At 41.3% G+C, this 21,443-nt stretch overlaps 1 protein-coding gene across 3 annotated transcripts in view; it reads left to right on the top strand.

Annotated features, from left to right (window-relative positions):
- Positions 1–20,762, top strand: part of LOC125293943 (protein diaphanous homolog 3) — a 34,608-nt gene extending 13,846 nt beyond the window's left edge. For 2 of the 3 annotated variants that reach the window (XM_048242203.1, XM_048242202.1), the window contains exons 9-18: positions 3,210–3,377; positions 3,996–4,107; positions 6,988–7,078; positions 11,192–11,278; positions 15,069–15,221; positions 17,027–17,156; positions 17,424–17,456; positions 17,833–17,930; positions 18,649–18,732; positions 20,368–20,762. In XM_048242203.1, coding sequence (XP_048098160.1) covers positions 3,210–3,377; positions 3,996–4,107; positions 6,988–7,078; positions 11,192–11,278; positions 15,069–15,221; positions 17,027–17,156; positions 17,424–17,456; positions 17,833–17,930; positions 18,649–18,732; positions 20,368–20,472 — 1,061 coding nt within the window. In that variant the 3' untranslated portion in view covers positions 20,473–20,762. The remainder of the gene's footprint in view (positions 1–3,209; positions 3,378–3,995; positions 4,108–6,987; positions 7,079–11,191; positions 11,279–15,068; positions 15,222–17,026; positions 17,157–17,423; positions 17,457–17,832; positions 17,931–18,648; positions 18,733–20,367) is intronic. The other variant, XM_048242204.1, reaches the window with a different exon arrangement.
- Positions 20,763–21,443: the final 681 nt, after the last annotated feature.

The raw sequence follows: 21,443 nt of genomic DNA, 5'->3' as shown, positions 1-21,443 counted from the left end.
GGATTGAGGCAAAACGGTCTAATTCACTCCCCACTCCCTTCACAACAATAGTACTGCATCAATGGGTGTGGTCTTCTGCAGGGTAGTTTGCTTGATGGTCACAGGGTGGCAGCATGTACCTAGTCACCAGAGGGAGCCGTTGGACAAGAGTCAAAGGTTCATTTGTGAGTGGAGGGAATCGAATGATCGAAGCTGTGATGTTGTAGTTGGGGAGGCTAATATATGGCAGGAAATGTGTAAAGATGTTCACAAAACACAGTTTTGACAGACTTTAGTCAGGTGTCTGTGGAGATTAATGGATGTATACCTTAGTTACCATACATGGGAAACAGTTCTCAAATCAAAACTATATGTTAGAAACAGAAAATCTTAATCTCTGTCTCTTTAAATAAGATCTGGTGTTTGATATATGCTACTGAAATTATTTGTAATTCCACATCTTTGTTGATGTTAAGCTCCTTATTTTGTTTATCTAAGTAGCATTTAGCTGCCAGCCTTTAGTATGTCTCTGTTTGTAAGTAGCATTTAGCTGCCAGCCTTTAGTATGTCTCTGATATGACATGGGTTCACTCCATGTTCTGTTGTTCTATCTGCTATCTGGTTTAATCCAGACGGAGTAATTAGGAAACAGTCATGAAATATGCATGTGCTGGTGTCCAGCTCAGAATGTGTGCGCTCTTCTGCTAATTCAGCTGAGCGTCAGTGCCTGGCCCCAGGACACACCTAAGGCCTACAGTCTCCTGGGCCATAAGCATTAGCTTTAGCATTACTGTACAGTGCGGGGTGCAGTGCATCGATCAGACCCCACTGAACTCTCCACATACAACCCATGTGAGCTGGGTGAGCACTAAAGCAGGACAAAAAGACTGTGCCAGTACAAAGCCAAGACTATGCCATTGGTACTTTATGAAAACATGATGACTGATGCGAGTCTAACAGTGGGCAGGTGTTTTTACTAAAGACATCCAGTAGAATATGTTGATCAGCTGGTACAGCAGAGAAAACTGTGCTTTACCGTGTGTGATATTTTCCAAAGCGTTGACACACTTTCAGGTTATTAAATCAGGTTGTGACTGCACATGCTTTTTTTTTTAAATCAGATCTCATTGATATAATACAACAGTGAAATTGTACATGTTGCAGAAAAAGTGACATCATAGGATGGGAAGGACCCGGAGAAACATTTGAATTTTCTTTGAACATGTGATTTGCTCCAGCTAAGGGAGCCCAAAGGACTATAAAGATTATCATTCCAACATCTGATATTTTGAAGACAGTTTGATGTGTCAGGGTTTTATCTTGTATTTGTAAACATCACATCCTTTGTACAGAGTGTCTACTAAATACTGGTATTTTCCTGGCTCCAGGTTATTTCAGGATATTTTATTGGTCAAATTACAAATTAAATGCTATGAACATAACTGGTTATGACTAGGAAACCACACTATTGATTGCTGTGTGAGGGCCAGAACACACCAGGCTGGTGTTCGGATGTCTTGTCGGTGTGTGTTCTGCACCGTCTCGACCTCTGGTGCCGTGTTTATGTGTCGGAGCCGTTGGTCAATGAGTTATTCTGATTGGCTGTTTACATCCTGGTAGTTAGCGTTTTGCTTCTGGATAACTGGATCTAACAAAAGGATTTCTTGTTTTTTTTTTGTCTCTTCCTCCACTTCTTTCTTTCTTTGTGTCTTCCACAATCTTAAGATCCAGGATTGACAATGCCATTTGCAACTTATTACCAAACACATTTTTGATTGGAAGTAGATGTATTACAAAACTGTTGGTGGTGAGAAAAAGTATTGTGAAAATGGCAAGGAAGCACTGCTTTGTTTACTTTATCTGTTATATCACAGATATCTTATATCTTATATCTGTGCCATTATATACCTGCATATGGTGCAGGTGCAGAGTGCATGTGCTAGTTGGCTGTGGACAATAGTATTTGTGATGTATTTCAGTGCAACTTTTCCGGGCAAGACATAGGCTACTCAAGGTGACTTGACACAATGCACATTCTTTGTCATGATATTGTAGTGTAAGACATAGGCCTACCTGGTCAGTGCTGTACATGTGTTTCCTACCTCAAGATGGCAACTACAGCAATATTTTGCATTTCTTTTTAAGTGCAGTTAAGTGCAGTTTAAATGGTTTGGAAGGATGAAATGAAATAGGCTGTAGAATCTCACAATAGGAGTATCTGTTAAAATCCCTCTTTGTGTTAAATTGTATATCATTTCAAAGATCAGATTGAAAACACATCAGGATAAATTTGGCACACTTTCTCACATTCTTAATTGCGATAATGAAACAGATGTAACGGCTTCCAGAAGTGGTACATTTTCTGGAGAAAGATGCAAAGAGAAATTTTTTATTTTATCTCATATCAATATGATACTGTACGTATGTGACTGTTGTGATAATAAGCTTCAAAGCATGTGTCATGTATGTGAAGATTTTTGTTGTTGTATGCTGTATTGAATGACGGTATGTACTGTACTAACAGGTCGCACTTGGGTAAAACCGCGTACTGCCTGTCGCAGGAGTTGACAATGCCAATTAGCGCTTTCCGTGTCATGCATTCATAGGAGGGTCAGGGGAAAGTTGGAGTTTTGTGTAAAAGATGGGAGCAGAAGCGTAACACGTGCCTAATTAGGAATTCCTCTGTATGTATGAAAACTGCCCATGAAAGCGCACGTCTGTTTTGTGGTGAAATATTTCCGCCTTTCGCCGTAAAAGGAGGTGTTAATCCAAATTGCAGTTAAATGCGTTAATAAGAGAAACTTTCAAAGACAACAGAATCGCTATTCAGAGCACCAGTTTTGCAGAGTTCATAGTTAAAGGAAATACTAAATGTTAAATGAGCACAAAAATGGTAGAACCTGAACTATCCATAAGCGAACAATAAAAGAGTTAGCTTGCACAAAACTGCACCATACATATGCATCAACACTGAAAGGGTCCTATGCACACATTGGTTATTGGATATAGTAGATAAATAGTTCCATAGTGTAATAAATGGCTGTGTGCCATAATAGCAAAGTGTAGGCTGTTGTCTATCTAGTAGAATGACTCCACAGCAGAGAGAAGAGAAATCAGTAATACTCTCTGAGCAGAGGAGGTCCTGCTGTCTAGTGTTGCATTTACACCCGTAAACCTCAATCCCAGTATGGGTCACGGCACCAATATGTAACCTGTCTTGTGTTTGACAGCACAGGCCCTCAGCGGACTCCAACTTGCAACCCCAAACATGGCAACCCCAAGCAAGGTGGCTAAACCCCAGGCACGCCCAGGTCTACGTGTTGGTCAGAGTGAGGCTTACTCACTCACAGCTCCGAACCTTTACACTACGTACTACGACTACGACTACCATTATACAAGTACTGATTATGCGTTTTTATACAATTACATTTGAGTAGTGCTGGGATGTCAGAAGAACACATAAATGTGTCATATGAATATTTGTGGGTGATATTAGTGCTTGCCTGAAGCATTCAGGGGTGACGAAGCAGCATGTCTTGCAGATGGGGGTGTTGTGAGCACATGATTGCAGATGGGGTGTTGTGAGCACATGATTGCCTTGGGGCCGTTTCTTGGGGATGTGTGAAGGAGTTGAATCGCTAGGGTTGAAGATGCTATGACTGCCATACCAACAGACCTGCCTCTTTAGTTGAATGTTGCAGTTCAGTTTATTAATGCCACTTTTTTGTCTTTGCCTTCACATCTGCCTTATTTCAAAGGTCAAAGAAAACCCTCACTAATATATACAGCATTTGATAGAATACAAATGATTTCAGGGGAGAGCCCCTGGGGTCAGGGAGATGGAAGGTAATTAACAACAAGCCCTTTTGTGTTTAAAGCCCATATGGTCTCTCTCTCTCTCTCTCTCTCTCTCTCTCTCTCTCTCTCTAATACTAGTGCACAGACTTTGCTTTTTATGTGCTGTTTAATAAGGTTGTCTGCTTGTGTGTGTACGAGTTTCTGTCTTTTCTCAACAGACATTTTCCTCAAAAGTTTCCCAGTGCAGCCAAAGGAGCTGCGCGAAAAGCTGTGTATCATTCATGAGAAGGACGGCGGCCTATCTGATGAGCAGATCGCCTCTCTCAGGAGGTGAGGAGAAACTTCACCTAAACCCTATACCTGTTAATGACTGCAGGAATCTATCTTGAACATTCCCACTGCACATGTCAGTCACATTCTCCAGGCATTGAAATTGGGGCAAAATTGTGTGTGTGTGTGTGTGTGTGTGTGTGTGTGTGTGTGTGTGTGTGTGTGGTGTGTGTGTGTGTCTCTCTCTCTATCTATCTATCTCTCTCTGTGTGTGTGTGTGTGTGTGTCTCTCTCTCTCTCTCTCTCTCTCTCTCTCTCTCTCTCTCTCTCTCTGTGTGTGTGTGTGTAGCTGTGAGTGAGGTTAATGGGGCGACCCTAGTAGCATTTAGGATATCAGTTAAAGCTACAGTAAGCTATAGTGTGTTTTAATAGGCTGTCCCTGATCTGCTGTGGTACCTGCACTTTAGACACAGTTGAAACGACTCAGCTGCAGACAGGGCAGGGTAGATCTTCCATTTTAAAACCACAGATGGTGTGTGTTATTGTGTTTGCGCTATGCGTTGTTTATGCTGTGTTTGGACACAGATGGTGTGTGTTATTGTGTTTGCGCTATGCGGTGTTTATGCTGTGTTTGGACACATCAGCAGCATTAGAATATTGTGTATGGGCTCACGTCCTCATCAGCGTCTGATTTGTAATGGGCCACAGATTAACACTTTCCAAGAGGTTCTCTGCGGTCAACAATAAAGAGTCGGCACCAGAGCCTTTTATAGGGGCGCTGCTCACAGATTAAACTTTTATGGTCTTGTGTTGGGAGAGATGGACACCATTGAGATTCTCTGGGGGGCCCTCTGTGTTGAAAGCCCTGAAATGCTTTTCCCATCCATTCGGACATCCTCCCTGAGCTTGTCTTGGGTCGCTGCATTCTGCTGACCTACCTTGAGGAAGAGGAGACCGAAAGTAGCTCCAGATTTATTTATTCTGGATAAAAACCGCAAGGAATATTTTTTAATGTGTTGTCAGCATGGACTTCAAGAATACAATCCTAATAGAAGGCCTTGCAGTGGAGCTGCAATATTAATGCAGGGCAGCTGTAGTCACTACTGCACATCCCAGGCCTCATGAAATAGTCAGTCTCTCAGGCTTTGAGCTGAAATGCACTCACAAGACTTTAAGAGAAGTCCTTTCTGGAGTTCAAAGCCAGGCCGATACAGAGGCCAGCTCAGCCACTTGGCTTTTAATCATCCCTCTTTTACCTGGGCCACACGAAAACAGCAGAGAGTCACTTAGGAAAAATAAAAGAGGGGCAAGGAAAGAGTGAGTGGGCAGAAACAACACAGAGTTAAAGTGGGAGAAATATAGTGCTAAATGCTGCTGAATACACAGAGAAACAGGCATGGGCTGCATGCTAAGGAATCTAAGTAGGATCTGGATTGAAGATGAGGAAAATAAAGACAAACTCTCAATCTACAGTGTATAGAGCCCGGGAAGTGTCACTGCAAGATTGTTTTGTATATCAAGAGAATATGCACTCATTTTAATAAATTGTGCTGTCATTTTATTATACTAGTGCAGTGCCCGTTCAAACATGCTATTCCTGTAGCCCAATTACATGCTTGCAGGTAGGCCTGCTTTAAAAATAGGATGATAGGGAAAAACATAATTCCAGGTAAGCATTCAATAATGAATTCAGATAATATAATAATATAATTAATGTGAAGTGAGCAGAATTTAAGCATGACTGCATGTGACATTTTTTACAAATCAAAATGACATAATCCTAACAGCTGTTTTGAGTCAAGGCTATATGCTTAGCCTATTGAATAACTTGATGATAGAGAAAACAAACCATTTTGTGGAATGATGCATCATTTGCAACGGTCAAAAACAGTTTGTGGTGGCCTATAAGTGACATTGCACTCTGTCTGCCACTCGTTGCTTGTCACTGGTTATGCTTTGCATGTGTGCTTGGCACTCTGCTTGGCATTCTGAGAGGTTCTTTAATTCGGGACCATTATTGCTCGTTTTAATTTAGGACCTTGCAGTTGAAATTGTCGTTTGCTTATTCAAAGTCTAAAGAAAGTCCAAACTAGCCTGGGCTATTTGAAGTGTCCGTTTATTGCACATCATTTTTTACGTCATTTTGAAGAGCCACTGCATACCTGTGTGTGTTGGCGTGTTGTTGCAAAATCCGCGGAGTCATTTTATGCAAGCAAACCGCATACGACATGTTAACACATCTTGCACTCGCTTAACTTTTTACCCGTGTAACCTACTCCAGCTCTGCCAAAGCCTTGCTTCTATCCTCACTGGTAGCTTACTGGACAGTGCTGTGTGGGAGGGGGAGTGGCTAGCGGCGAAAGCCAATGTGTGCTTCTTTTGCCGATATATTTAACTATATCTTTTGCATTTCTTATTTAAACAACGTCAAATTTGGCACTGCACAAACGGTCAGCGAGATATGCATGCCACAGACATTAGGACAGACACACAGACACTTCTTGCTTTATAGATAGATTGTGCACACAGTTTAGTATATTGTGTGCTCGTTTTACCACATAGTCTGCTCGTGTCAATACATTGTATTCTCAATTTAGTAAATTGTCTGCAGATTTTACTAAAATTGTGTGCATGTTTTACTAAAAGTTGCGCTCATTTCACAAAAATTAAGATTAGCGCACAATTTAGTCAAATGAGCGCACTATTTAGTAATGAGCACACAATTTATTAAAATGAGTGCATATACTATGTATATACACCAAAATGCAATGACGCTGTCGGGGTTTCCGTAACAGTGCTAGTATTTTTACTCATTATCTATAAGGAAGTATATACTGCTGTGACCTACAGTGTGGCTAATGTGACATTTATTGTTATGGGAAGTACATATTGCTTTTCTCAGTTAAAATGATTTGGTCTATGTTGTTTGGTTCACTGTAGATATGTGCCGACTGTGGAAGATGTGGAGATGTATAAATCCTACAAAGGAGTAGCCTCAGACCTGCACATAGTGGATCAGTACATGCTAGAGGTAAGTGTGATGCAGTCTGATTATGGCAGTTGCACACACGTGCCCACACACAGGGACAGTACAGAATGAATCAGAATCAGAATCAGTTTTTTATTGGCCAAGTATATAGTACTTACATATACAAGGAATTTGACTTCGGTAGGTGTTAAACTCTATGTACATTCAACTAATAGACATGTAATAGTAAAACATTCAATATACAATAGTAATAAAGACACATACTGTACAATATAGACAACAACATACATATAATATACAAAATACAATATACAAAATACAATATACAAATAAGGGATAGTATCAAGACCAGGACACACGGAGTGGATATCAAGTTAAGTACACATGGAGTGGACTGAACACATCAAGAAGCAGCAAATTAGACAGTGCACAGAAAGCGCATTGTATATTTCATTGTATATCTTCAGCAGAAGAAATCACTAATACGTGTTCTTGGATTTCTTTTTTTTTCTTTGTAGAGTGAAACAGTCTGATAGAACAGTCTTAAAATGTCCTAACTAAGTGTTTTTCAGAGTAATTAAACATTTGCCTAATGTCTCACAACTTGAACACATTGCATGCGTTGCTTCTGCGGAATGGCAGCCACACAGCCTCCATCACACATGTGCCTCAGATGCAGCTCCAACCAGACTGCAACCACGACACACCTGCTAGAGCTGAAGGGGCGCCTATTTTCCCCATGTAACGCAAGGGTTATCAAAGACTGCTTGATAGTCATGAATTATGTTTAAAAGGGAGAAGTGGAGACTACATGTGTACTATAGCAGAAACATTCTGTCTAAGTTGGGGCATATCGACCTTCGTACGTACAAATAGAGGCACATGCAGGCAGCCTGACAGATGCTTTTTGTTCTAACAGTGGGTGATGTCTATGTGTGATGTCTATGTGATTTCTGACACATATCACACTTTCACACACCGGTTGGCTTTGTATATCTTCCATCTGCTTTACCACACTGACTGAAGGTCCTACAATCTGCTGTCACTATCCCAGTGCACACTTTATTATTATACTGCTTGGGCTCTGTTTTCTATTGTACATCAGTTAGATATGGCTGAAGGAATTATTGATTTCTGATTGGACAAGAATGATTCCAAGAGATGGGATATCCTTGGACTCTTCATAGCAAGTAATCACTCCGTACTTTACCTTGAATTGCCATACACTAAGATATTCATTCAAAGTGAGAGACCAGCAATTTAATAATGTAATCTTTAACATTATTATATAAACGCTATTGAGAAAGAAAGTGGAGTAAATAAAGGGCAAAGGAGGTAGCCTCAACATTGTCTCCACTCCGGCCTTGTGCTAATGGGGAAATACAGCTGTGGCCAGGCGTGCCTGCAGGTGTACATCCGTACGCACTGTGCACTGTGGCAATAACCTTTGCCCACCCCACTCCAATTTAGAATGTCAATTAACTTGTGATGTTTGCATTTAGTTATTTAGCATATTACACTGGTATATCAGTTTGCCAAGTTTATTGAGAAGTCACGTTGAGACAGAAATTTGAGAGTTACAAATTAGGAATATGACAGAGGTACATAACATCATTGTAACATATGTCTGAGAAGGCTTTTAGCACCATTACACAGCTTTTCAAATTAGGACAACAGTGATTTTACAAACCTAAGGCTCAACCGAATTCTCAGATATGCTAGCTTGGCATACCACCTAGACTGTGGCCATAGTCCTATAAATTGAAAAATGAGTTGATGTGTGGAGGAAAGAAGTAAGTTCCACAAACAAGTCTGTTGGACTCTGTCTATGATATCATAACATTTAAATGAAATCGGCGAATTACACAAATGTGGACTTCATGCACTTCAAGGTATAACAGCCATTCTGCTTCTTGTTGTGGTTGCATTACCACCTCATATGTGCATGTGTAAAACTCACAAACGTCATAACATCTTCCAGCCAGTCAGAAAATAGTGTTTCTTGTTGTGTTATAAGGTCTTGTAACAGCTTAGTAGCATGTGACAGCGACATTAGCTGTTATGACACTGGAAATCCTTAGAGCAGACGTGGCAACTACTGCTAATCACATCACTGAATCACTGATAACGACACTATAGGCACAACTCTATGACTAAGTATACAGTAGGCTATTTACTTTAATGTAAAGAGGGATCACTGGCTCATAGCTGATTTTGTTTCAAAATATTCCCCCCAAAACCTTTGAATAGCTCAAATGTAAGATAATGGTGTGAATATTAGTGAGATAATGTTAGTGAGATAATGGTGTGAATATTAGTGAGATAATGGTGTGAATATTGGTGTTTCTGCCCCCCACACCCCACCCTACTGTGTCCACCCACAACGTTGTCTTGCAGAACGCTGCTGCTGAGTGTGAGGGTATTGTTCACTTTGATTGAATGATTCTCTGTGAATATGCAATAGTGGAACCCTACGAATGGTAGTTGTGAAGCAGCAGAAGTGGCGGAAGTGAGAGAATGAGGTTGGAGAATGAGAGAACACACACACAAGAGACACAAGAGGAGATGGAGGCTTTGGAGCTAAATGAGGCACTTTTGTTGGATTGGAGTTTTCAAGGATGGACACTCGACAGAGCGCATAAAGGAGCTGTCTGAGGGGTTGGTCTGAGGCTGCTGGAAAGGCAAGCTTGTCGTTATAGGTAATGCACTCACAGACTACTTGGGGAAATGTGAATGTGCCTGCATTACATGAAGAGGCCTTTTATTGCAACATGGTGTCATAGTACTGTATAGCGAGATTGATGTTTACATTACATTACATTTGACTGACACATTTTTAACCAAAGTGACTAACAGTAAACAGTTTAAGCTTTTTAAAGCAATTCTCTCAACAATTCTAGGACAATTTAGTGTTTCACAAGGAAATATTCTCTGAAGAGGTGGGTCTTCAGGAGTTTTTTTGAAGATGGAGAGGGATGCCCCTGCTCTAGTAGGAACTGGTAGCTCGTTCTACCAACGAGGAAGCACAGATGAGAAAAGTTTGGATTGGCCTGAGCGTACTGGTGGCAGAGCTAGACGTTGCAGTGTGTCGTTCAGACAATGATAGGCAGGTGGAATCTTTTCAAGGGACATGTAGATGTGCACTATTTGTTGTCTCTCATAGCAACATTAATGTTTATGTTAATGTTTTTTGCAGACACTTTTGTCCAAAGTGATGTACAGCAATAATAAGTAATATTACATAAGCATTATGTTTAATACTTGAAAGTAAAGTCAAATACAAGTTGAAATATAAGAATAATTATTATAAAAATCATTATAGAATAATAATGATAAAAATGACCTAATACAGTAATGACAATAATAATATGTTTTTATAATTGCAATAACCATAGTACAACCATGATTCTGTAAACAGAATTCATTAATTAGATACAAGGTAAACAGAATTCATTAATTAGATACAAGGTAAATGGATGAATTTCAAAACCCAAATCCAAAACTAGAACTAGAACACATTATGTGCACACTAAAAGAGTTTATCTCATTTGTAAGTAAATAACAGTTTTGTGTGTATCAACGTATGTGGTTTTCAAATAATCAACATACATAAAAGAAACAAACTGTCAATACCTAACAGAAAGAGTGACATTAAAGGCTAAAAGCAGCCAAATTGTGGCCATGGATTTCTACAACCTCATAGTACAACCAGATGGAGCGGTGTAATATGCTGCTGTTTGTCAACAGCACCTTGTGTCAGGGTGATAATAGCCTGATTCACATACCAGCCCCCCCCCCCCCCCCCCCCCCCCAACCCCGTCTGTCTCTGTATGTGTGTGTGTGAGTGTATGTGTATGTTTGTGTGTGTGTGTGTGTGTGTGTCTCTGTATGTGTGTGTGTGAGTGTGTGTGTATGTTTGTGTGTGTGTGTGTGTCTCTGTATGTGTGTGTGTGTGTGTGTGTGTTTGCCAATGCTTCTCTATGTGTACGTACATGTGTTTGGAGGTAAACCCATAATGGGTTTGAGTGTCAGCAGTGCTCAGGCTATAACATCTAACAGTTTCAAAGGCCCCAGGATAGAACCATGTGCAGTTTGTGGTTAGGCCCAAATATTGACGTTGAATGATATTAATTATGTTAAATGTTTTTTTTTTAGATGTGCAACATCTCGTTTCTGAGCTCTCGCCTAGACCTGCTACTCACACTCAGAGAGCTGCCCATTACCATGGAGGACCTGGAACCGGTGAGTAACCAACGCACATGCGTCATGCATGCACACACACACACACACACACACACACACACACACACACACACACCAAACTCCCCACCACACACATCTTTCATTAGTCTTGGTGCTTGGCGTTGACAGAGTAATTTAAGAGCACAAAGGCCTTGTGAATTGTATGTGTTTATTATAGTGCCTAGATGATTGTGATTGGCAGAACACTCATGTAAATGTGAATGGAAAAGTTTTCTCTTATTAAGACAATCAGGTGAAGTTGGACTTAGCTCTCAGAAGCCTGAAGTGGAAATCAGCATAAAAGCCCTCTGAGGTCAAAGCTGTGGTGCTCCTGGGGAGGGGAAAAGGAGGGGGAAACAGAAATGAATAAAAGCCTTTTACTAATGCAAAAACCTAATCCTGCCAGACTGCTGGCTTCTGAGGAAAGAAATTAGATGGAGTTGAGGTAGCAGATATTTGAATTAATTCTCTCTCTCTCTGGACGGATTTCCATCCAGACATGTATTAGTTAGAGAAGGTAAAGTGGAACACTTCCATTCCTCCTTGCCGCACACAAGTGCAAACAAAAGGAAATTGGTCATCTAAATTCAGCGTCTCACTTCACCTTTGATTTAGAATTTTGAAAGTGTTATCTGTGATGCTCTGAAAGCATCAGCAACCTCTATCCTGTGTGTTCCGCTTACTCGGCTCTTTTCTGCATTGCATTGTGGGTTGATGATTCTGAAACTCAGTGGTAGACACAGACCTTTATGTCATAATTATGGGTATAGCCAATAACAACATTGGTGTAATCCCAGATGTTGGTACTGTAGATGACAGAAAATCATGACTATTGGATTTATAATTTAGCATGACAGGAGGTAACACAAACACATATTAGATAGGGAATGGGGACTAGGCACACTAAGGACAGATTTGTGTCATTTTGGTTGCATTTAGGTCAGGATTTGATATAATTTGACACCACCAAGCAATTGGAAATGGAAGTACTTTTAAATCCGTTGTTAGGTGTGAAAGCAGAAGAAAAACAGCAACACTGTTGACAACAAACACAGAATGTAAACGGTTTAAACGGTGCAGGTATGCCAACAAACACAGAATGTAAACGGTTTAAACGGTGCAGGTATGCCAACAAACACAGAATGTAAACGGTTTAAACGGTGCAGGTATGCCAACAAACACAGAATGTAAACGGTTTAAACGGTGCAGGTATGCCAACAAACACAGAATGTAAACGGTTTAAACGGTGCAGGTATGCCCATTTTGGTTTTGGCTGCTGCCCAAGTGCAGCTCATCTGCAACAAGCATAAAAAAAAACAGTGTAGAGGGCAGTCATGAGGCAAATCTCAACTCTGCCGTCATTCTTTCCTTCCTCCTTTCCTTCCTCCTTTCCTTCCTCCTTTTCTTCCTCCTTTTCTTATCTGCACTCTGGGAAGGAAGCAAGAAAAGAATGCTTTGGGTTGGAGGAGTCAAGGACCGGTACACAATAAATTACACATGCTTGCTCACCCAGGTGTCACTTTTAAGAGGCATCAAATACTGATGACACAGCAGCATCACCTTATAGCCCTACTCTGGCCGATTACAACATAGGGCCCTGTTGTCCGTGGTCACTGAGTACTGTCAGCATAGCTGGAGTGGCTAATTGGGAGCTCCGGGAGGATTCCCGGTGGGAGAGACTTTTTGCGCAGGTCTGAATACTTTGATCACGTTGCTGTTGAAGTTCATTTGCTACGCCCTTGCGGCACTTCAGCCACCTGGGCCGTTTGGTCGCAGCTCCGCCTCTCTCACTGTTTCCCATGTATGGGAACAAACTAGTACTCACAAAAACTGTTTGCAAGTCGCAACCAAGTCTACATTTGTAGTAATTTAGGGGAAGTGGCACGGGCCTGGTAGGACGAACTCTTGTGTGTGCACGGCAAATATGTAGTAATTAATTTTACTGTAAGGTAATAACCGCAGATCTCAAAAGCCCTTAGAAATCAAATTAAAATGTGTGTTTTTGAGTCCTCTTCACATGAAGAAATTGGGGTTTCCCACACTGATAAGTGGTGTGTTGAGCTAAAGCTAGCAGAGTGTTCAAATTTTTATTCAACCATTTATTTTATATTATTTTATTTACATAGGGGAGGCTATTCCTATCTTGTAGAACAGTATATCTTGTAAAGACTCATCCCACCACCCCAGTTACATGTCTGCCTCATAGTGTAGCAGGCGATAGGTGATGTATGTTAGTGACAGTTTTTACCAACTGAACTAGGCTTCTGTGCAGTATCCAACCCCAATTCTGAACTGACCTAGTTAAGAGGACTCCAATAGTACAGCTCTTCCTGCTCAAATACTGTAGATATCAATGAGGTGTGATATTTTGTTTGTCTCATGATATGGTATGGATGTATTGCTTAAAGTAATTTGTTAAAAGTCTAAATTTCTCTCAGCTCTTTTCTCCCCGTTTCTCATCTCGACATCTCTGACAGCAATTAGACAAATGAGACATCCTTCATGACCTCATACTTCGAAGAATTTTCTGGGCACAAGCTGGACTTAGGAACAGGGACAGAGGAAGCCTGTGAATATAGCTGTGTACCCAATTGAGTCAACAGAATGTTGCATCTTCAACCAAAAACAATTATTTTATGGAGTTAAGGATTCAAATTGAGGATGTAGTTGATGAAGCTTTTGACATGAGCAGCCTGGAGTATCCGTAAAAAATAATAGATTTTGAAGCCATCATTTCTCTAGTTCTGCTTAGTGCTTGGCTGCAAAACACAAATTAAGACCACACAGCTCACTTGTAACTCAAGTTGTTGCTAGTAACCGTTGATAGTTGCCAATGCTTACCAGTCTGCATGTTGTGACATCTGGAGAGGCGTTGAGCAGGGTAGACAAAGGTGGGCTTTGGGCAGACTTGTATGGCAATCACACAACCTCACATCTGTCTCTGGCTCCAAATAGCTGTTCAGTCTCTAATTGGATCCAATTTAATCAAGCTGTTTTACTCTAGTACTCCCTCTCTAATGAGTTTGGCGCAATTCCTGCCTAATATTTTACAGTCATGGCTATAGAGATTAGCATGTTGGGTAGAGGTATCTGGCCTTTGTTACAATTTTGTCATGTGCATTATTAAATGAAGAATGGGTTGCTGTGTTATAGAGGTGAATGTTTTTGGAACACTTGTGATGTCAAGTAAGCAGCCAGAGGCTGAGCAGGCAGGAACTACGGCTTGGTGTTTGGGCCTGGTGCTTCATAAATCCATGTATTGTCTGACATGACAGACTCTGTAAGCCGAAGATATTAAAGAGGATTTACCAACCAGCTGACGGACTGGATGGAAAACTAGCACCAGCTAAAAAAAAATCAAAAATTCAGACACAGAAGATTCAGACACATTTACTCCTGCATCTCACTAGCGACAGATTTTATGATGTGTCTTTGTCCCTCCCTGCTTCCCCATCTCTCTCTTCTGTTCTCAGCAGACCGCTGTGTTTGTTAGCTGATCTTATCTTGGATTGGGATCAGAGTGAGAGGAAGAAAGTTTGAAAACTGGTCCAAATTGTAGGTTGATGTTAACTGAGCTCAGTAATGTCTCTTCCCAGACTTGTTCAAAATAAAGCACTTTCCATGATCAACTGTAGGACATGTTATTGACATTGGAGTGGACATAATCATCTGTATTCCATCTTCCTTCTAACCCCCACAGTAACTGGATGGGCTATACATGTTATGAAGTTGCTGAAAGAGGATTGCGCCGGCCTCACTAACTATCTCTTTCTGTCTTTGTACCCCACAGTTGATTAACCAGAAGATCCGTATGTGCCAGCAGCTGATTGGCTCTCAGACATTTGTGTGTGTGCTAGAGTACCTGCTGGCTGTTGGTAATTACCTGAATGAACATGCAGGCAAAGACAAGGCTAAAGGATTTCGGCTCTCTTCCCTTATTAAAGTAAGTTATATTCCCTCTCTTCCTCTTCCTCTCTCTCTTCATCTCTCCCTCTCTCTCTCCCTCTTCCTCTCTCACTCCTCTCTCTCTCCCTCTCTCTCTCTCCCTCTCTCCCTCTTCCTCCCTCTCTCTATCTCTCCCTCTCTCTCTCTCTCTCTCTCTCTCTCTATCTCCCTCCCTCTCCCTCTCCCTCTCACTCACTTTTTGCCCAGTGTATTGCTCTCCTGCTATTTATTTATTGACCATTGAATGAGTGGTATAAGCATCTAATAAGCATTTCATTACAACTTACATCCGAGGTTTGTGTAAGTAATATATAGTTATATCAGATAAAAGGTCACTTTATATTTAGACACAGCACAGTCCCAGTGCAGTACAGTACAGTTGAGTCCTGGAAATCAGTACAGTTCCATATCTTCTGTAGTTGAGTCCTGGAATTTATCTCATGACTTTTCTTTCTTGGTTGCCTCAGGCTCAAGGTGTACTGTATGTGCAAGGTTGGTGTTTGCTTTGGTGCTCATTTTCCTGTATTAGAAATTATTTGAGATATTGAAATCAGACAGAAAGAATGGAGATAAAATCAGCTTTATAGATATCTAGGTAGTAGGTACATTAGTAGCAGCAACTATGTAGTAATACATTATTATATTAGGATTTATAGACAGATGAGATGCAGTAGATTTAAGAATAAAAACATTGACAACAATGAATAATAAAATGAAATGAACACACACATAAAGAAATACCAGGGCAATTCCACGGAAAATGGACTTTTTGTCACATCCATAACGCCAGTGAAATGCCTTGGCATTTGTATGATGTGAATGATAACATTAATTTGTTGTGCATTTTTTCTCATGTACATTATTTTTCAAATTTCATGTAATCATTCACATCATATTCATCACATTTTATTGGCGTTATGGATGTTACAAAAAACGTGATTTCATGTAATCATTCACATCATACCATACCATCACATTTTATTGGCGTTATGGATGTTACAAAAAACGTGATTTCATGTAATCATTCACATCATACCATACCATCACATTTTATTGGCGTTATGGATGTTACAAAAAACGTGATTTTCCATGGAATTGCCCTCCAGCACACAATTCACTTTGTATTTTGTATTCCTGTCTCCCGACCCCTTGTTACCTTAAACTAGTGCTGCTGATGAGTCTGAGCAGCGCAATTCTTTTGAGAGGCTGGCTGCCTTGTTTGCGTTTTTTCTTAATGGTTCATATCTCTCCTCCCCCTAATGAGAGCTGCCCCTGCCGAATGGGAGATGTCAAGGAGACGCTCCTGCGCACAGTCTCTCTCATGCTCGCTTAAGAGGAGCGCTGTGGTGCAAGGCCACATTGCAGCACCATGTTTAGTCTGATCTTTAGTAGAGTGTGTGATGAATTCTCAAATTCCTCTCAGTTAGTGGCCTTGGGTGAGATATTGGCATTCCTGGGGGCACACAGAAGTGTGTAGCCCCGTGCGCACGCATGCAAACATACTCCGACTGCCAAGGTCTTTGCGATTTAAGGTGCTCCAGGGTGTGAATGATTGCCTCATGCTTTCTGCATGTTGTTTTTTTGTTTGTTTGCGTATGGGTATGTGAGAGCAAAACAACAATATGTGCAGTATTTTCTACAGATTGAACACTATCCTGGTTATCTTGTAGTGAAACACCCCCAGTGCTACACAGATGGACCTGTGATACATTATGCACATCCTTGCAGACCTAACTCAGCAGGTTGTTTTGCATCTCCTGAATCCCATTTAACACACACACACACATCCATGCCGCTGTACAGCTCTCTCAGTTGCGTGGGGTGGAGCGGCACGTCACCTTGCTGCATGCCCTTGCGGAGCAGATCGTGTTGCATGAGCCAGGCTTGGCCACCTTCCCCTCCGAGCTTGCAGAATTTGACACTGTCCCGGGGGGTAAGCTAATCAAAATTTCATCAAAAGTAGAAAATTGGAGGGTTTCAGTTTGGTGCTGATTTGATTGAATCCCTCTTTGACTCTGTGTGTGTGTGTGTGTGTGTGTGTGTGTGTGTGTGTGTGTGTGTGTGTGTGTGTGTGTGTGTGTGTGTGTGTGTGTATCTGTGTGTGTGTGTGTGTGTGTGTGTGTGTGTGTGTGTCTGTGTGTGTGTGTATGTGTATGTGTATGTGTATGTGTATGTGTATGTATGTATGTGCTTGCATCAGCTTCCATCAAAGGCCTGACAGCAGAGATAGACGGTGAGTATTGTGCTTGCTTGCTCAGTATCAACTTCCAGTCTGGTTTTACTACCTCGGTGGAAAGCTCTTATTACCATTACAATGACATGTTGCAGTATACTTGTTTGTGTGTTTACCAAACACCTCCAGCAAAATTGCATCAGTTTCTTGCGTATTTTATATGTCTGCCTGTGTTTTACTCAGCTAAAGCATTAGCATTAGCATGTTCCAAGAGCCATGTCAAAGAGTAAAGTACAGTAAGTACTCCTGAGTCAGCACTGCACTGTACAGTATACATTTAACTGTAGTAACCGCTACTTTAGAGTAGTACACATACTGAGTTGTAATTGGTGGTGTGGTACTGATAATGTGATGGCTACTGTGTTTTCTCCTCCAGTTGTGAAGAATGAGCTTCAGAAGGCTCTCCAGTATAAGAAGAGCTACACCAAGAAGAACCCCATTCCCCAGCATCCCAAATTCTCCAAAGACCTAAAGGTGATGTGTCTGCATCTGCATCATAGGCTTTGCCCAGACTACATGCATTATGTATTAGCACACAGTTACAGGAAGTGACATTTGTTAGCTTTTTGAAAACATTCTCGGACTGAAAAATCACACTTATAATTACAATCCATCATAATGTCAGGGACACATCTACTTAGAACAGATCTCATAGAAACTCTGCTATCTAGTAGCAGTTCTCACACACTCGTTTCCCCCCCTTGGTTTTCTTTTAATTTGCTGCACTGCTGAAATTAATATGACTGAATATTAGTGTCGAGAAAATGCTCATGTGAGTCACGGCCAGGGGAGATTTACAAAGGATTCTGGAGGCTGGGGAGCGCAGGGCTGGGGAGCGCAGGGCGATGAAAGACTGTTGATTTAATGGTGCTGCCGGCTGGGCAGAACACACAAGCTTTTTTTTTGTTAAAATGGGCAAAATAATAATGAATGCATATCTCACATGTTCAGTTCATTTTATTTGTCTTCCTCATCTGATGATCTCAGGTGTCTTTCGTCTCTTTTCTTCCTTATTTCACACTCTGTTAATTCACATTTAAGGACAAAACAGGAATTTGTTGCCATTGGCAGTCAAAGCTTGACCATTCTGTGCCCAGGTGCTTGACAGAATCTTTGAGCGTAGGTACATCAGATCTGATCCTTTAGCTGACTGCACGACAGGTGCTTTGTTTCTGTGTGTCGTCTCAAACAGGCAGCCATTGAGAAGTACAACATGGATCTGCAGCAGCTGACAAAGAAAAGCGAGGAGATGAGGAAGATCTACTCTGACATCTTGGTAAATCCCTGAGTTATGATTTCAATATCTGGTGTAAAGCCAACTCTGTGGGTGTATCTGTGTGTGTGTGTGTGTGTGTGTTTGTTTGTGTGGTGGGGAGTAGAGATGGATGGAGCCCTGAAATGGCAATGTTCAGATGGCTCTCTGCAATTGTCTCACAACTTATCTCTATGAGTGTGTGTGTGTGTGTGTGTGTGTGTGTGTGTGTGTGTGTGTGTGTGTGTGTGTGTGTGTGTGTGATAGAGAGAGAGAGAAAGAGAGAGAGAACTAGAGAACTGAAGGAGGATATATTTCACAGCAACCAATTTCTCAAGGTTACAAAGTTTTCCACCGCAGCTACGTGCAGTGTTATTTTGAAATGACATACTATGCTTCTTCCTTTTGACACTTTCGGACCTGTTATAGGTAGAAATGATATCAATGCTCTGTGAACACATAAAACATGTAAACAGATATTTTGACATTGTCTCCAAATTTAGCTAGATCACATTTTTTTTTACCAAAAGAGGAACCTTTTGGAACTATATTGCAATGATAGTGCACCCTCACTCAGACATACTGTGAAAAAACATAGGCTTGACCAAGACAGTGATGTGCAAAAGCATACAATGCACTTATCAGTCTTTGCATTCCTTGATACTGCAGTTTTAGATATAATCATAGCAGAACAAAATCTACTGTGAGACTCGCCAAGAAACCATTATTTTGTTGCAGGGAAGGCGTGTTCATAACTACAAAAATCTCAAGACGCTGATTTTTTTTTTCTTGGAAAATAATTCATTTCTGGATTTCGAACTGTGATCTATCTATCTGTGTGTGTGTGTGTGTGTGTGTGTGTGTGTGTGTGTGTGTGTGTGTGTGTGTGTGTGTGAGTGAGAGAATCAGTGGGTGAGTTTTTCAGGGATAGCCCTACTGGAATTAAGGGCTGAGGCTGCACAAGCAATTGCGTTAGATCCAATTTTACAGCCCTAGCACCCTAACACATCCCAGGGCAGATAGATGGACCAGAGAGGGACAGGGCTAATAGCCACTTTTGGAGGCAGACATTATCAGCACTGGCCTGGTGTCTCCTCAGGGACTACGCCCACCCATGGGTTCATAATAATGGGGAAGCTCTGCTTTCCTACCTGGCCCAAGTCAGTACAGTTGCCTTGCCAGAAGTACGGCCAAAGAGGAGTAGATAACCTCATTTAAACACACCTCTTATGTGTTGTGTTGCCTCATTAAGATATGGAGATGAAGTGTAAATGATTGAATGGTATAAATGGCTTTAAAAGGGTTCAAATGTCCCCTATAATCAGGTATGATATTAGTGTATTTGGATGATGAGCTAATTACATACATACATACATTACATTACATACATGAGCTAAGTCATCATTTCACTTCACCATGTCAGGCTGCAATAATGGACTTCACTTAAAACATATTCACTAGATGTAAGCTAATGTGTTCTCTTGCTTGGCTCTTCCATATGCTGTATTTGCCTGTGTGCTCTTGCTCTTCTCCTCACACGTTCAGTATTGCTGTGTCTGCGTGTGTTTCTGCTGCTAAGGTGAGTGTGTGCCCATGTGCTCTTGCTGTTTTCCTCACACGTTCTGTATTGCTGTGTCTGCGTGTGTTTCTGCTGCTAAGGTAAAGTTTGGGGAGGCAGCTGACCAGGACTCCCAGGAGCTGTTTGGCTGGGTGTGCCAGTTCATCACTGAATTCAAGAAAGCCCATGCAGAGCTCTCAAAATGATGACAATGCAGTGTGCCACACTATACACTGCATGAGGAGTGTGTGTGTGTGTGTGTGTGTGTGTGTGTGTGTGTGTGTGTGTGTGTTTGTTTGTGTGTGTGTGTGTGTGTGTGTGAGAGAGAGAGAGAGAGATTTTTCATTTAACTCATGCGTGTTCCCTTTGACTGTCTGTTTTCTCTTTTTGGTTTTAATCATTATTTATATTTCATGATATGGCAATATTGTACTTAAGAGTCCTGCCATTAAAGCTTATTAAAACAAAAGGTGATCAAGAGTGTGCGACAGAGACATTCACTCTGAACTGAATGCTGTGTGGATGCCTGAAGAGCATCTGTTGTATTTGCCCTATCCATTACATTACATTTAGCAGACACTTCTTGACCAAAGTGACTTACATACAGTACAGTATGTCATATATATTACAAGGGATTGCATTGTCCCCAGAACAACTTGGGGTTAAGTGCCTTGCTCAAGGGCACAACAGTGGAAGCTGGGAATTGAACCAACAACTTTCAGGCTACTGCACGCTAGCCCAGCTCCTTAACCACTACACTACCACCGCCCACTATCCACTGTTCTCCGATCAGCCAAGTATTTATTTCCCAGATTAACCAGTGTGCCAGATAGAGAACAAACTGACAATAACAAATGATGTATGGGATGACCATTACAATTACAATCTTACATTTCTAGACACTGTTGATGTAATAACACTTTAAAAACATTCTGAGAAAATATTTGTCATCCTATTTGTGGTGTATAGATTCCAGTTTATGGATTTGTAAATGAACAAAATCACACAAGCAGGAAGCTTTGCAATGGGAGTCGTGAGTGCAGTGCAGTGCTCCCGGTGCAGCTGATGTGCTCCATGCACAACTGGACTCAGCGCTCTCCTCTGTGATCACCATGTCTCACATGGCCCCAGGGTGCTTCTGGTGCCTGGCTCAGAATTCAATATTGGTGTTTCCCTT

This window comes from Alosa alosa, chromosome 4 (assembly GCF_017589495.1).
Source record: "Alosa alosa isolate M-15738 ecotype Scorff River chromosome 4, AALO_Geno_1.1, whole genome shotgun sequence".
In the NCBI taxonomy this organism is placed as follows: Eukaryota; Metazoa; Chordata; class Actinopteri; order Clupeiformes; family Clupeidae; genus Alosa; species Alosa alosa.
The sequence above is the reverse complement of the archived record's forward strand: the minus strand, read 5'-3'. Positions and strand labels throughout refer to the sequence as shown.